The 16,467-nt window shown below is 56.5% G+C and overlaps 1 protein-coding gene across 1 annotated transcript in view; it reads left to right on the top strand.

The window, feature by feature from the left end:
* Window positions 1–16,467, top strand: part of LOC144734070 (rab GTPase-activating protein 1-like) — a 146,717-nt gene that overhangs the window by 112,093 nt on the left and 18,157 nt on the right. Inside the window, 5 exon segments of the mRNA XM_078616121.1 lie at window positions 1,994–2,107; window positions 3,433–3,507; window positions 5,620–5,745; window positions 10,529–10,672; window positions 11,255–11,296. Coding sequence (XP_078472247.1) covers window positions 1,994–2,107; window positions 3,433–3,507; window positions 5,620–5,745; window positions 10,529–10,672; window positions 11,255–11,296 — 501 coding nt within the window.

Raw genomic sequence — 16,467 nt, 5'->3', positions numbered from 1 at the left:
TGTGAGTGTGTGTGTGAGTGTGTGTGAGTGTGGTAGGGTGTGTGAGTGTGTGTGTGAGTGTGTGAGTGTGTGTGAGTGTGTGGTAGGGTGTGAGTGTGTGTGTGAGTGTGTGTGAGTGTGGTAGGGTGTGTGAGTGTGTGTGAGTCAGTGTGTGAGTGTGTGGTAGGGTGTGAGTGTGTGTGTGAGTGTGTGTGAGTGTGGTAGGGTGTGTGAGTGTGTGTGAGTCAGTGTGTGAGTGTGTGGTAGGGGTGTGAGTGTGTGTGTGAGTGTGTGTGAGTGTGTGGTAGGGTGTGAGTGTGTGTGTGAGTGTGTGAGTGTGTGGTAGGGTGTGAGTGTGTGCGTGGCGCAGTGGTTCGCGCTACGCTGCGCTTCGCACCCGGTGACTCGAGTTTGACTCCACGCTCACGGCCAACATCAGTGGCGATTCTTTCAACCGCAGTCCTGGGTCACGTGCGGTGTGTAAACATCGCCGCGAGGGAGACAAAGGCGGCCGGGCGTGGTGCTAGCCACCCCCTCGTGTGCCGTGCCGGCCTTCATAGGTGCCCGCTGACAGCACTTGCCCCAACATTTTGTAAAGGCTATAGGGGGATCTTTGTCTTAGGAGTTTGTACGTTCAACCGCTGTTCTGAGATGGTTTTCATTTTTCTCCCCCCATAGCTAAAAAGAAACCACATTTGCAATGCAACCGGGTGTTGGCCAAACGTTAACGATGATGTGTGCCTGTGACGATCACCCAGCGGCAACATCGTGGCCCCTACTGCGAACACAAAGAACTCGGCAGGATCCTCCTGAGAAACGGTCTTGAGACTCAGCGCGGCCACACTTTGTCAACGGCGGGTCACAGCGAGTTGCGTGTGGAGTTGAATGGCCCCATCATCTCAATGGCCCCATCATCTCAATGGCCCAGCATCTCAATGGCCCAGAATCTCGAATCGCCTCGCGTCTGTAACGGGCCCTCTCCTCCCGTGATCGTTACGAGGGGACAGGCCGATTAATAAGTAAAACAATTACAATGATAGATGTAAAATTTAGATTTTAAAAATGCGCCTTTTGGCGTCATCTGGTCCAACATCATGTGAGACTAGGCTCTAAGGAAAGCTGTCTCGGGTGTGGACCAATCAACTTCAAGGACAGTGCATACATTATCAGAGTTATGTTTTTTGTTTGCATTACGACTGCAGGTATTGTGGTCTATGCAAACATGACTCCTTGTAAAAAAAGGTGTCAATTTTGTTGCCAGATAGAAGGGTAAAAAACCAATTATCAATATTTTTACTGGCAAATGAGGTTCCAATGGTGTAAACATTTATATATTTACGCGAAGGTGTGATGCGTCACCACCCTCCTCCCCATCCGCCTTGCCGGCTCGGCCCTCACCGTGTCTCCTGCCCCCCCACTCCGCCCCCCCCCCCCCCACCTCTTCCCCCCCTACCCACACCCCCCCCCCACCTCTTCCCCCCCCTACCCACACCCCCCCCCCACCTCTTCCCCCCCTACCCACACCCCCCCCCCACCTCTTCCCCCCCTACCCACACCCCCCCCCCACCTCTTCCCCCCCTACCCACACCCCCCCCCCACCTCTTCCCCCCCTACCCACACCCCCCCCCCCACCTCTTCCCCCCCTACCCACACCCCCCCACCTCTTCCCCCCCTACCCACACCCCCCCCCCCACCTCTGCCCCCCCTACCCACACCCCCCCCCCCACCTCTTCCCCCCCTACCCACACCCCCCCCACCTCTTCCCCCCCTACCCACACCCCCCCCCCCCACCTCTTCCCCCCCTACCCACACCCCCCCCCCCACCTCTTCCCCCCCCTACCCACACCCCCCCCCCACCTCTTCCCCCCCTACCCACACCCCCCCCCACCTCTTCCCCCCCTACCCACACCCCCCCCCACCTCTTCCCCCCCTACCCACACCCCCCCCCACCTCTTCCTCCCCCCCGCACCCCCCCCACCTCTTCCTCCCCCCCGCACCCCCCACCGCGCCGCAGGTGTCTCCGCAGGACTCCGCCATCACGAGGGACATCCACCGAACCTTCCCGGCGCACGGATATTTCAAGGACAGCGGTGGAGATGGACAAGACTCCCTCTACAAAATCTGCAAGGTCGGCGTGGCCCCCCCCCACACACTCCCACGGGGAGCACACACACACTACAGATATACAGCAGGCGTCAGGGTCGGGATGGAACCCACGACCTCCTGCACACCAGGCGAGGTAGTTAACATCTCTCAACTGTGGCACTCAAATTCGCGACTATATTTACCCAAGAATGTCTGTGTGTCACGCGCGTGACGTCACTCCACGTCGACCAGCCCCTCATTAATAATCATGAGCCGGTGACGTCACTCCACGTCGAACAGCCCCCCTCATTAATAATCATGAAGCGGTGACGTCCTCCAAATGGACACCCAACGTCCATTAATATTAATTAGCGGGTGACGTCACTCCACATTGGGAGGGGGGGGGGCGAGGCGCCCCCTCCCCCCTCCTCGGCATCAACTCACAGCCCTCACGACAAAGGCAGAACCCTCACGTCACGTGATCTCCGTCACGCTGTTGAGACATCAAGCAAAAATGACGTCATCATGAACAAGGGGTTATAGCCTTTAAATGAAATAGGTCTGTGTCACCGCGCCCTTACAAATTGCACACGAATTCATGCAATGAATATCACCAAGTCGCGCTCTGCTTTTCGCCTGCAAGTTTCAGATGTACTGCAATACACCCGCACTTGTACGGGCTACAGGCTAGTACAGTAGTCGTAGCAATAACAATGATGATGATGCGTCTCTCTTGGTCACTTCGATTCTCACGTGGTGGAACAGAATCAACTCGTCTAATCATGGGGACCTTCCTTTGCCAGTATCAAAATGTAAGGATAGGTTTTATATTTCGATACTGGCAAGGGAGATGTCCCATGATATTGCTGCTCTACCCCGAGCTCCCAATGTGCTGACAGCGGCGTAGTGTGTGTGCTGTCCGCCTTTCGGCGTCCTGTTTGAGACGAGGCTCTAAAGAAAGCTGTCTCTGGTGTGGACCAATCAGTTTCAAAAACAATGCATCATCATTTACTACCAGAGCATGTGTTTCTGTTTGCGTGTTCAACCCCAAGTGCGTGTGGTTAATGCAGACATGATTCCTTGCAAAAGGTTTCTGTTTGGCGTCTTAACATCTTAACACTTCCTGTTTGATTTCGATTTAAAGCTTTCGTGACTGCAGGGATTCATCTTCTTGGTTCTATCGGTAAAGTCACGTAGAAGGGACTTTACCGAAAGAACCAAGAAGATGACTTCCTGTTTGATTGCCATAAAGGGTTTAACCGATTCTTACAACTTGTCTTAGTGCGCATTAGCTTAGGGGACCTCCTAGTGGCAGCTTGCCCTTGACGATGATGATGATGACGATGATGATTGTCTGCGCCACCACAGGCCTACTCGATCTACGACGAGGAGATCGGCTACTGCCAGGGCCAGTCGTTCCTCGCAGCCGTACTGCTCCTGCACGTGAGTCGCTCACTCACTCGCATTCACTCACATTCACTCACATTCACTCACGCGCACTCACATTCACTCACTCACATTCACTCGCATTCACTCACATTCACTCGCATTCACTCACATTCACTCACTCGCATTCACTCACATTCACTCGCATTCACTCACATTCACTCACTCGCATTCACTCGCATTCACTCACATTCACTCGCATTCACTCACTCGCATTCACTCACATTCACTCACTCGCATTCACTCACGCGCATTCACATTCACTCACATGCACTCACTCACAATCACTCACATTCACTCGCATTCACTCGCATTCACTCACATTCACTCGCATTCACTCACTCGCATTCACTCACATTCACTCGCATTCACTCACATTCACTCACTCGCATTCACTCACGCGCACTCACATTCACTCACATGCACTCACTCACAATCACTCACATTCACTCGCATTCACTCACTCACTTACATTCACTCATGCGCACTCACATGCACTCACATTCACTCACTCACAATCACTCACATTCACTCGCATTCACTCACTCACATTCACTCACTTACATTCACTCACGCGCACTCACATTCACTCACATTCACTCACATTCACTCACATTCACTCACTCGCATTCACTCACATTCACTCACTCACATTCACTCACGCGCACTCACATTCACTCACATTCACTCACTCACAATCACTCACATTCACTCGCATTCACTCACTCACATTCACTCACTTACATTCACTCATGCGCACTCACATTCACTTACTCGCACTCACATTCACTCACTCGCATTCACTCACATTCACTCACACTCACTCACTCGCACTCACATTCACTCACATGCACTCACTCACATTCACTCACATTCACATTCACTCACATTCACTCACTCACATTCACTCACATTCACTCACGCGCACTCGCTTGCATTCACATTCACTTACTCACATTCACTCACGCGCACTCACATTCACTCACTCGCACTCACTCACTCGCATTCACATTCACTTACTCACATTCACTCACATTCACTCACTCACATTCACTCACTCACACTCACATTCACTCCCTCAGATTCACTCCCTCACATTCACTCACTCGCATTCACTCACTCGCATTCACATTCACTCACTCACATTCACTCACTCACACTCACATTCACTCACTTGCACTCAAATTCACTCACCTGCACTCACTCAAATTCACTCACTCGCACTCACATTCACTCACTCGCACTCACATTCACTCACTCACATTCACTCACTCGCACTCACATTCACTCACTCACATTTACTCACTCGCATTCACTCACACTCACTCACTCACATTCACTCACTCACATTCACTCACTCGCACTCGCATTCACTCACACTCACTCACTCACATTCACTCACTCACATTCACTCACTCGCACTCACATTCACGCACTCGCATTCACTCACTGACATTCACTCACTCTCACGCTCACACTCGCACGTACTCACACACACCAAAGACAAAGATTCCCCTTCCAAGCCTTAACTGTCGGGGCAAGTGCCGCTAGCCAGCAGCACCTGTCAAGGCTGGCAACGTCACACGGGGGGGGAGGTTCGTGGCCAGCACCACGCAGAGCCGCCTTTGTCTCCCCAGTGGCAATGCGTACACACCGCACCAGGTACTCATTTGAGTCTGAGTCGACCTAGGGGAGTCCCGAGACCGGTTCAGATATCCACCACCGATGTTGGCCGTGAACGGGAATCCAACCCGGGTGGCCAGACTCACGGCGCGGCGCGCTAACCGCTACACCACCGCTCCCCCCCCAACACAACCCACAACATAAGAAAGACAAAGATCCCCCGTATAGCCTTAACAGACTGTAGGGGCAAGTGCTGTTAGCGAGCAGCACCTATGAAGGCCGGAACGGTACACGAGGGGGTGGGGTGGACAGCACCACGCCCGGCCGCCTTTGTCTCCCCAGTGGCAAATGCGTACACACCGCACCAGGTACTCATTTGAGTCTGAGTCGATCTAGGGGAGGCCCAGAACCGGTTCAGATGACCGTCGCCGGTGTTGACGGTCGTGGGGATCGGGAATCGAACTCGTTGACTCGCCCGGCCCCCAGATGCCGGAGGAGCAGGCGTTTGGCGTGCTGGTCAAGATCATGTTCGCCTACGGCTTGCGCGACCTCTTCCGGCAAAACTTCGACGACCTCCACTGCAAGTTCTACCAGCTGGAAAGACTCATGCAGGTGTGTGATTGTGTGTGTCTGTGTTTGTGTGTCTGTGTGTGAGAGTGTCTGTGTGTGAGTGTGTGTGTGTAACCACGACCACCATTCCTCGCCTCTGATTGATGGGAAGGCGAGCCCAAAGTATCCTGGGGCTTACAGCTTCCCACACCTCACCGCCACGCTCCCACGCCCCCTTCATTCTTTTGTTCAGAAGAAGAGCCACACCCTGTTGTTTGGCAGTCTCCTGCCCCGAGTAGAGGACTGTCCACCCCTCATGGTGGCAGGATCCAGAACCAGTCCACCGGACCTCCTGAATGCCACAGAGATCCAGACGGTACCGGTCCAGCTCCCGACAGAGGAGTGGCAGCCTCTTCTCCGCAGTGAGCGTTCGAACATTCCACGTGGCCATCCGCAATGGTTTTTCGTTGTTTCTGGAGGAGCCTCGAGGGTGAAAATTCAATCTCCTGGCTCCGCCAAATGGGGTTTGGCCAGGAGACGTCATAAAAGCCTGACCCCCCGGGGCCTCCGGCACAAGCTTATTAGTTACAGGTCTATGTTTACTTCGTAGTTTAGTGGTGGTTAATTGAAGGTGGATGGGTTACCAGCCCCTCGCACCCGTCCAGAGCCCCCGTTTAGCCACTGTGGTGGCCACAGACGCCATGAGGGGAGAGGCCAATGGGCATTGGCCCTCCCCCCACAGCACTGCCCACGACAATGTTGCCCATCCGGCACCGCGAGGAGGTAGGAGGTTGTTTTGCCGGACACACAGACACACACACACAGACATGGCATGCCCCCACCGAAGACGAACATCCGTGGAGGGATGCAGGCAAAGCCGATGTGAGTCAGACGCTTTCTATGACCTCCTGTCACAGGTGCTGGCTAAAGTGGCCACTCGGGACAGAGTCATCTTGTTGGGTGACTTCAATGCCCGAGTTGGTCATGATGCTGACACCTGGTCTGGAGTGATTGGAAGGCATGGGCCAGATCAGCTCAATAATAACGGTAGGAGGCTGCTAGATTTTTGTGCAGCCCATGGGCTTGTAATTACCAACACGCTCTTCCGGCATCGGCGCATCCACACAACATCATGGATACATGCCGGGTCCAAGCAAGAACATCTGCTGGACTACATAGTGACGGACCAGCGGATGCGAGCCCATGTCCTTGACACCAGGACCTACCGTGGAGCTGATCTGCCCTCTGACCATCGACTAGTCATCTGTAAGATGCGCCTGCCATTCTTCCACTCCGGTGGTGGGTGTACACCCAGGATCCCATTCCAACCAAAAGTGGCCTGGTCTCAGTTAGCTGATGAAAGTTGCAAGCGAGAATTTCATCATCGCTTGCAGCTGGGGTTGGCATCGTCCCCCACTCCACCTGATGTCGAGGGTAAATGGGCGAGGTTTAAGACTGTGACTCATGCAGCTGCAATGGCTGCTTTTGGTACGCGGTCCAGACCTCCCCAGAAACCCTGGCTGACGGAGGAGGTGTTCAGGTTAATTGAGAAAAAGCGACAGGCCCACTCTCATCGCCTACAGCATCCCACGTCAGAGAATGAGGAGGTTTACCGCAGCCTTCGCTCGGAGGTTCGGAGAGCCGTGAGGCGCTGCAAGGATGGGTGGTGGTCGCGGGTTGCTGAGGAGATGGAGTCTGCCTCAGTGGCCCGCGATCACAAATCACTATTTAACTCCATCAAAAAAGTAACCTGCAGCGCCACACCTATTACCATCATTAGAGGAAAAAACGGTGATCCAATCTCCGACCCCCAGGAACAGGTTTGCAGATTTGCTGAGCATTTCTGTGAGGTCCTGGGGGAGGGAAAATCTCTCAGCCAGGAAAAAATCATGGCACAAAGTGGGGATAACCCTGCTGAGGCTGCGGTGCCTCAAATATTGGAAGAGGTCACCCCCTGTGAGTGGCTGGCTGAGGTGCCAGCTGTTGAGGAAGTACTGAGGGCGATCCGGAGTCTGAGACCAGGGAAGGCACCGGGCAGAGATGATCTCCCAAGCGAAATGCTGAGGGAGGGTGGCGTTTGTGCACAGACTGCCCTATATGACATCATAACAACAGTCTGGACCACTGGACGGGTTCCGCAGGACTGGAAGGATGCCCTGGTGGTCCCCCTCTTTAAGAAGGGGGACCGTGCCGACTGTAACAACTACAGGGGCATCTCACTCCTCAGTGTGCCGGGTAAGGTCCTGGCAAGGATTATTCAACATCGCCTTGCTAGGCACGCTGAGGAGAGGCTTGCGGAGCCCCAATGCGGTTTCAGGAAAGGGCGGTCCTGCACAGATGCCATATTTTCTGTCCGTCTGCTACAGCAGAGGTGTAGGGAATTCCAAAAAGACCTACATCTCTGCTTTATTGACCTGGTCAAGGCCTATGATACCATCAGTAGGACTGGGCTCTGGGTTGTTCTTCGTGCTTTCGGAGTCCCTGACCCTCTGCTCACGATCATTAAGGACCTTCATGATGGTGAGCGGGCCCGGGTAAAACTACGTGGCCGGGAGTCGGAGCCTTTCCCTGTACACCTTGGGGTGCGACAGGGATGTCCTTTGGCTCCCACATTATTTAACATCTATTTCGACTGCGTAGTTCGTGAAGCCTTCAATAGCTGTACCGGGGGAATTTCCATTTGGTACAGATATAATGGGAGGCTGATCGACGCCCGGGTGCGATCAAGGGATGGCTCCCTATTGGTCAACCACGTTATGTATGCCGATGATTTGGTAATAGCTGCTCATTCAGAAGAGGAGTTGGAGACGCTGCTGCTGAGACTGGAGCGTGCCACTAAGAGGTGGGGCCTTACCATCAGCCCCACCAAAACTAAGCACCTGCCTGGGTATTTTGTACCATCGGACACTCCACCCCCACAACTCCCAATTGGTGATGGGGCAGTTGTGGAGAGAGTGGAGAGTTTCCCATACCTGGGCAGTGTGCTTATGACCGGCTCCAGTTTATCAGCAGAGGTCTCACTCCGAATCAGTCGAGCGGCAATATCTTTTCATCGGTTGCGTAACGCTGTGTGGAAGCTACCTGGTCTGTCGCTCCGCACGAAGCTTCAGGTTTTCTCGGCCACGGTCATTCCCTCCCTTCTCTACGCTTGCGAAACGTGGACCCCCCTAGTGGAGCATCTTCGCCGGTTGGAAACATTTAGGCTGGCCTGCCTACGATCCATCCTGGGTTTAACCAGGCTGGATTGTGTGAGGAGCTCACAAGTCCTTGAAAGATCTGGGCAAAGTCCCATCAGTGAGCTCCTCCGGCAGGCAAGGCTGCGTTGGCTGGGTCATGTAGCCCGCATGCCCAGCCACCGCATGCCTAAACAGCTTTTGTTCGGCCGGATCGAGGGGGCTAAACGGGCGCGGCACGGGCTAGAGAAGAGATGGAGTGATGTGGTACAGGAGGACGTGGAGCTGAGTGGACTTGCCGATGACTGGTACCAGCGGTGTCAAGATCGGCCTCAGTGGAGGAGGCTCGTGAAGGACGCTACTGGGCAGTTGGAGGCAGTCGCCCTCCAACAACAACGGAGGGCGGAGGAGCGACGCTCACAACAACGAGCGGAGCGCCGGGTGGCTAAAGCACAGCAAGTTGGTACAGTAGGGGGCACAGGTGGTGCATCAGCCAGTCATCTCGGTCATCTCGGTCAGTCGACCCGTGGCACATGGGTCTGCCCCGTGACCTCCTGCCAGCGGGCGTTCGACACTTCACGTGGCCTCAAGGTGCACATGGCCTGGCACAAGCGTCGTGGTGACGTCACCGCCACTTAGTGGCGAATGGCGGTTGTTGTTGTTGTTGTTGTCTGTGTGTGTGTGTGTACGTGTGTGTTTCTGTGTTTGTGTGAGTGTGTGTTTGTGTGTCTGTGTGTGTGTGTACGTGTGTGTGTGTGTGAGTGTGTGAGTGTGTGTGTCTGTGTCAGTGTGTGAGTGTGTGTGTGTGTACGTGTGTGTGTGTGTGTACGTGTGTGTGTGTCTGTGTGTGTGTGTCAGTGTGTATGTCTGTGTGTGAGTGTGTGCGTGTGTCTGTGTGTGAGTGTGTGAGTGCGTGTGTCTGTGTCAGTGTGTGCGTGTCAGTGTGTGAGTGTGCGTGTGTGTGTTTGTGTGTGTCTGTGTGTGGGTGTGCGTGTGGGGAGCGGTGGTGTAGCGGTTAGCGCACTGCACTACGAACCTGGCGACCCGGGTTCGTTTCCCGACGATTATCTGAACCGGTCCTGGGCCTCCCCTAGGTCGACTCAGCCTCAAATGAGTACCTAGAGTAATGTGTAAACATCGCCACTGGGGAGACAAAGGCGGTCGGGCGTGGTGTTGGCCACCCACCCCCTCGTGTGCCGTTCCAGCCTTCATAGGTGCTCGCTAACTGCACTTGCCCCAACAGTCTGTTATAGGCTATATGGGGGATCTTTGTATATATGTTTTTGTGTGCGCGTGCGTGAGTGCGTCCGTGCGCGCGTGCATGTAGTGCCAGCCTGCACAGGCGGTGCTCGCGAACGGCGCTCGCCCCAACCTTCTGTGCAGGCCACACGGTGGCTAGGAGATGTTAACTACCTCGCCTGGTATACAGGAGGTCGTGGGTTCGATCCCGACCCTGACGCCTGCTGTTGTATATTTGGAATCTGCGTCTATCTCTCTCTCATCATCATCACGGTGGCTAGGAGATGTTAACTACCTCGCCTGGTATACAGGAGGTCGTGGGTTCGATCCCGACCCTGACGCCTGCTGCGGTATATTTGGAGTTTGCGTGTCTCTCTCTCTCTCGTTGTTTATGTCTCTGTCTCTCTCTCCCGCGCCCTCTTTGTCTTCCCCAGGAGCACGTGCCGGAGCTGTACGCTCACTTCCTGGGCCTAGGCCTGGAGGCCCACATGTATGCCTCGCAGTGGTTCCTCACCCTCTTCACCGCCAAGTTCCCCCTCTACATGGTGTTCCACATCATCGACCTCCTACTCTCGGAGGTGCGCGCGGGGGATGCCATCAGCCCATCGTCGTCATCATCATCATCGTCATCATCTTGGCCCCCCCTCCCGCTCTCGTTGTGGCGTTACGCAGTCGCGCGCCTTGCAAAACGCTACGTGCGTGCGGTGCACGTATGTCGTGCGTTTGTGTGCGTTGGACTTCTTTCGCGCCGTACGTAGGCAACCGTGATAAGCGGAGGCGTGGGAGAAGGGCAACAGACTGAACGCAAACAAACTGTTTTCCCAAGAAATCCGTTTTCAATGGAGGTGATTTAGAAGCTCACGACTGCCGGTGGCTTCCTAGTATCGGACGGAAGAGCGTTCCAGACGGCCGCATGAGCGCGTCTGAAAGCGCCGCGCGATGCGGCGACCGACAGCCGTCTTGGTTCGACGGCTTCGCCAAAAAGCCGCCGCTGCTGCTGCTGTTGCTGCTGCTGTTGCTACTGCTGCTGCCGCTGCTGCAGCTGCGAGGATGACCGGAGTTTGCGTGATGCTGGTTTACGCTCCACGCTGACGTTCCTGACGTTGGCTCCGTGTCTCCTCTCCCCCCTCCACCACCACCACGTCCCACGCTTCCCGCAGGGTCTCAGCGTCATCTTCAACGTCGCTCTGGCACTGCTCAAGGCAAGTTGCCCCCACGCCTACCCCCCCCTCCCTCCCATCAACCCCCTCCCTCCCTCCCATCCCCCCCCCTCCCTCCCATCCCCCCTCCCTCCCATCTCCCCCTCCCTCCCATCCCCCCCTCCCTCCCATCAACCCCCTCCCTCCCTCCCATCCCCCCCCCTCCCTCCCATCCCCCCTCCCTCCCATCTCCCCCTCCCTCCCATCCCCCCCCTCCCTCCCTCCCATCCCCCCTCCCTCCCATCCCCCCTCCCTCCCTCCCATCCCCCCCTCCCTCCCTCCCATCCCCCCCCCTCCCTCCCATCCCCCCTCCCTCCCATCCCCCCCTCCCTCCCTCCCATCCCCCCCCTCCCTCCCTCCCATCCCCCCCCCTCCCTCCCATCCCCCCCTCCCTCCCTCCCCATCCCCCCCCCACCTCCCATCCCCCCTCCCTCCCATCCCCCCCTCCCTCCCTCCCAACCCCCCCCTCCCTCCCATCAACCCCCTCCCTCCCTCCCATCCTCCCATCTCCCCCTCCCTCCCATCAACCCCTCCCTCCCTCCCATCCCCCCCTCCCTCTCTCCCTCCCATCCCCCCCCTCCCTCCCTCCCTCCCTTCCTCCCTCCCTCCCATCTCCCCCCTCCCTCCCATCCCCCCCTCCCTCCCTCTCTCCCTCCCATCCCTCCCTCCCTCCCCATCCCCCCCTCCCTCTCTCCCTCCCATCCCCCCCTCCCTCCCTCCCTCCCTTCCTCCCTCCCCTCCCATCTCCCCCTCCCTCCCATCTCCCCCCTCCCTCCCATCCCCCCCTCCCTCTCTCCCTCCCATCCCTCCCTCCCTCCCATCCCTCCCTCCCTCCCACCCCCCCCCTCCCTCCCTCCCATCCCTCCCTCCCTCTCATCTCCCCCTCCCTCCCATCCCCCCTCCCTCCCTTCCTCCAATCCCCCCCTCCCTCCCATCCCCCCCTCCCTCCCTCCCATCCCTCCCTCCCTCTCATCTCCCCCTCCCTCCCATCCCCCCCCTCCTCTCTCCTCCCATCTCCCCTCCCTCCCATCCCCCCCCTCCCTCCTCCCATCCCTCCCTCCCTCTCATCTCCCCCTCCCTCCCATCCCCCTCCCTCCCTCCCTCCCATCCCCCCCCTCCCTCCCATCCCCCCCTCCCTCCCTCCCATCCCTCCCTCCCTCCCATCCCCCCCTCCCTCCCTCCCATCCCTCCCTCCCTCTCATCTCCCCCTCCCTCCCATCCCCCCTCCCTCCCTCCCTCCCATCCCCCCCTCCCTCCCATCCCCCCCTCCCTCTCTCCCTCCCATCCCTCCCTCCCTCCCATCCCCCCCTCCCTCCCTCCCATCCCTCCCTCCCTCTCATCTCCCCCTCCCTCCCATCCCCCCTCCCTCCCTCCCATCCCCCCCTCCCTCCCATCCCCCCCTCCCTCCCTCCCATCCCTCCCTCCCTCCCTCTCATCTCCCCCTCCCTCCCATCCCCCCCTCCCTCCCATCCCCCCCTCCCTCCCTCCCATCCCCCCCTCCCTCCCATCCCCCCTCCCTCCCATCCCCCCCTCCCTCCCTCCCATCCCTCCCTCCCATCCCCCCTCCCTCCCATCCCCCCCTCCCTCCCTCCCATCCCCCCCTCCCATCCTCCCCCTCCATCCCATCCTACCCCTCCCTCCCATCCCCCCCTCTCCCTTCCTCCCATCCCCCCTCCATCCCCCCCCCTTCCTCCCTGATGATGATTGCTTGTGTTGCAATCGAAACGTCGTGAGAATTTTATTGTTTTATTTTTATTATTTTATTGTTTCCCTTCTACGTGACTTTACCGAAAGAACCAAGAATATGAATCCCTGTAGTCACGAAAGCTTTAAATCGAAATAATATAATATTTTAATATATTATTATAACAATTATATAATATAATTTAATATTACTATTATATTATATAATTATTATACTGGTAGGAACCACCTGGTTCCACCAGCCCACAGGGAATTATTGTGTCCGTCCGTCGTGAATCCAAAAATGGGAGGGGTGGGGCTGGGTGGAAAGGGGAGGGTGGGGAGGGGCTGGGTGGGGATGGTGGGGAGGGGCTGGGTGGGGAGGGTGGGGCTGGGTGGGGGGTGGGAGGGGTGGGGCTGGGTGGGGAGGGGCTGGTCACCCCGTGGTGCCCATATAAAACTCAACGTTTCACCTACTCACGCCGGCTTGTGCCCGCACTCACAGTCGGCCATATTTGCGGAATACACCACGCCGCCGTTGACCCTGCAGGCCATTGACCGAGCAACCCAACGTTCCTACCAGCTCCCTCCGCAGGAAGTTGTTATATTATTCTCGTGTTCAATGCCTAACGGCCGAGCGCCACCAGATGGCGCTCTGATGCAGTGAGTGCGGTTTGCCCCGGGCCAGCGAACTCCGCGCGGTGGCGTGACGCCAACTTCATTTAATTGGCTGCGTCAGGGTGGCGGAGGGCGGGACGACCCAAAGCTCGGCTTGACACGGAGTAGGAGGCGGAAGAGGAGGCTTTCGCGAGCAATGTCATCCGTGATACAGGTTTTATTTTTGGTGTTAGATCGCGTAAATATATCAATGTTGTGTAGCTAAGCCCGCCACCACCCGGCACAGCCAATTAGTGAGGTTTGTCACGTAACACAGAACGTGCCAATTGTTTACGAGTACAGTTCGCCGGTGTGTTGCAGAGCAAAGCCACAACATTTACCATCTGAGCAAAGCCACAACATTTACAATCTGAACAAAGCCACAACATTTACCATCTGAGCAAAGCCACAACATTTACAATCTGAGCAAAGCCACAACATTTACAATCTGAGCAAAGCCACAACATTTACCATCTGAGCAAAGCCACAACATTTACAATCTGAGCAAAGCCACAACATTTACAATCTGAGCAAAGCCACAACATTTACAATCTGAGCAAAGCCACAACATTTACAATCTGAGCAAAGCCACAATATTTACCATCTGAACAAAGCCACAACATTTACAATCTGAGCAAAGCCACAACATTTACGATCTGAGCAAAGCCACAACATTTACAATCTGAGCAAAGCCACAGCATTTACCATCTGAGCAAAGCCACAACATTTACCATCTGAGCAAAGCCACAACATTTACAATCTGAGCAAAGCCACAACATTTACAATCTGAGCAAAGCCACAACATTTACGATCAGAGCAAAGCCACAACATTTACCATCTGAGCAAAGCCACAACATTTACAATCTGAGCAAAGCCACAACATTTACCATCTGAGCAAAGCCAACAACATTTTCGACGTTTCGCCCAGGAATCACGACAAGCTTCTAAAAGCCTTGAACTCAAAACCGGCCCATCTGAGCCCGGCGGTTCATCCTGAATGGATCCAGTTTCTGTTCGACAGGGGATGGACCCTTGAGCCAGAGAGCACGTCTCTGGACATTACGAATGTATCCGTCCGCAAGAGAGCGGTGAGCGGTGTTCTTCACGAACATTCAGAGGGGTCGGTGGCGGGCGGGCGGGCACTTTCGCCAAGGATACATCGTCGGCGTGAGAAAGGGCCTCCACACGCGTTTGAAACCACTTTTGGGTTTGACGGCATAGTTGGGGGTGGGGTGGGTGGGGGGTGTCTTCACTCTTTGTCTATCGGCCGGGGCCATCAGGGGCAGCCCGTAGCCCGTGGGCCTTGCGATGAACAGCGCTGTGATGGAACAACGAAATTGTTGGCTTTCTTTTGACACATTCCATCAGCCACGCAGCCTTCTTGGAGTGCAAAAACCGCGTGACGTAATTGATGGTGCGGTGTGGAATAAACATCTCCACTAGAGAGACAAAGGCGGCCGGGACGTGGTGCTGGCCACCCAGTGCCCTCGTGCGCCGTGCCGGCCTTAATAGGTGCTCGCTAACTGCGCCCAGGTGTCTCTCGGGGGGTCCGACACGTGATCGTGGTGTGACCGTGCGTGCGTGCGCGTGCGTGTGTTTTCCAACTGTTTAGACTGTCACACGATATGGACGATAGTGTACACCGCGTACACTGCCGTGTAAACCATGAACGTGAGCGGTGGTGCAGCGGTTAGCGCGCTACGCTGCGTCACGAACCCAGCGATCCGAGTTCGATTCCCGCCCACGGCCATCAACCGGTGACGATTATCTGAACAGGTCCTGGGCTTCCCCTAGGTCGACTCAGCCTCAAATTAGTTCCTGGTGTGCGGTGTGTAAAACATCGCCACTGGGGAGACAAAGGCGGCCGGGCGTGGTTGCTGGCCACCCACCCCCTCGTGTGCCGTGCCGGCCTTAATAGGTGCTCGCTAACAGCACTTGCCCCTACAGTCTGTTAAGGCTATACGGGGGATCTTTGTCTTGTAGAGGTGTGTGGGTGTGGGTGGTGTAGCGGCCCGAGTTCAATTCCCGCTCACGGCCAACGCCGGTGACGATTATCTGAACCGGTCCTGGGCCTCCCCTATGTCGACTCAGCCTCAAATGAGTACCGAGAGTAGTGTGTAAATATTGCCACTAGGGAGACAAAGGCGGCCGGGCGTGGTTGCTGGCCACCCACCCCCTCGTGTGCCGTGCGGGCCTTAATAGGTGCTCGCTAACAGCACTTGCCCCAACAGTCTGTTAAGGCTACGTGGGGGGTTGGGGGTGATCCTTGTTCGGTGTTTCCGACTGCCAGAACGTCTCACGTCTCAGACACGATCCGTTGGCCATTTGGGTCGTCAACGTTACCGTCATTTTTCTTAAAACCACATTTTGTGCATCCCCTTCAAAGGCGGCGTTATTGACCAACATGCAGAGCCCTCCACCTTTGTTGTTTCGACTGCCGCACGATACAGACTCTGATGCGCGCCGTGTGTGTACACTGCTGTGTAAACCCCGGACGTCCTCACGGCACGGATCCACGTAGCCATGGTGCCGCATCTCCACGGTAATCACCCTTGGGATGGGGGGCGTCCGCCGGCACCACCGCTGCTCGGCTGATTTGTGGGCGAGTGGGTGGTGGTGGTGGTGGAGGTGGTGACGGTGGTGGTGGCGGTGGTGGCGGTGGTGGTAGTGGTGGGTGGCGGTGGTGGTGGTGGTGGTGGCGGTGGTGGTGGGTGGTGGTGGTGGTGGTGGAGGAGGTGGTGGCGGTGGTGGTGGTGGGTGGTGGTGGAGGAGGAGGTGGTGGTGGTGGCGGTGGTGGCGGTGGCGGTGGTGGTGGTGGCGGTGGTGGTGGCGGT

This window comes from Lampetra planeri, chromosome 49 (genome assembly GCF_965212315.1).
Source record: "Lampetra planeri chromosome 49, kcLamPlan1.2.h2, whole genome shotgun sequence".
Taxonomy (NCBI): domain Eukaryota; kingdom Metazoa; phylum Chordata; class Hyperoartia; order Petromyzontiformes; family Petromyzontidae; genus Lampetra; species Lampetra planeri.
Note: the sequence above shows the minus strand (reverse complement) of the source record. Positions and strands in the feature narration are given on the sequence as shown.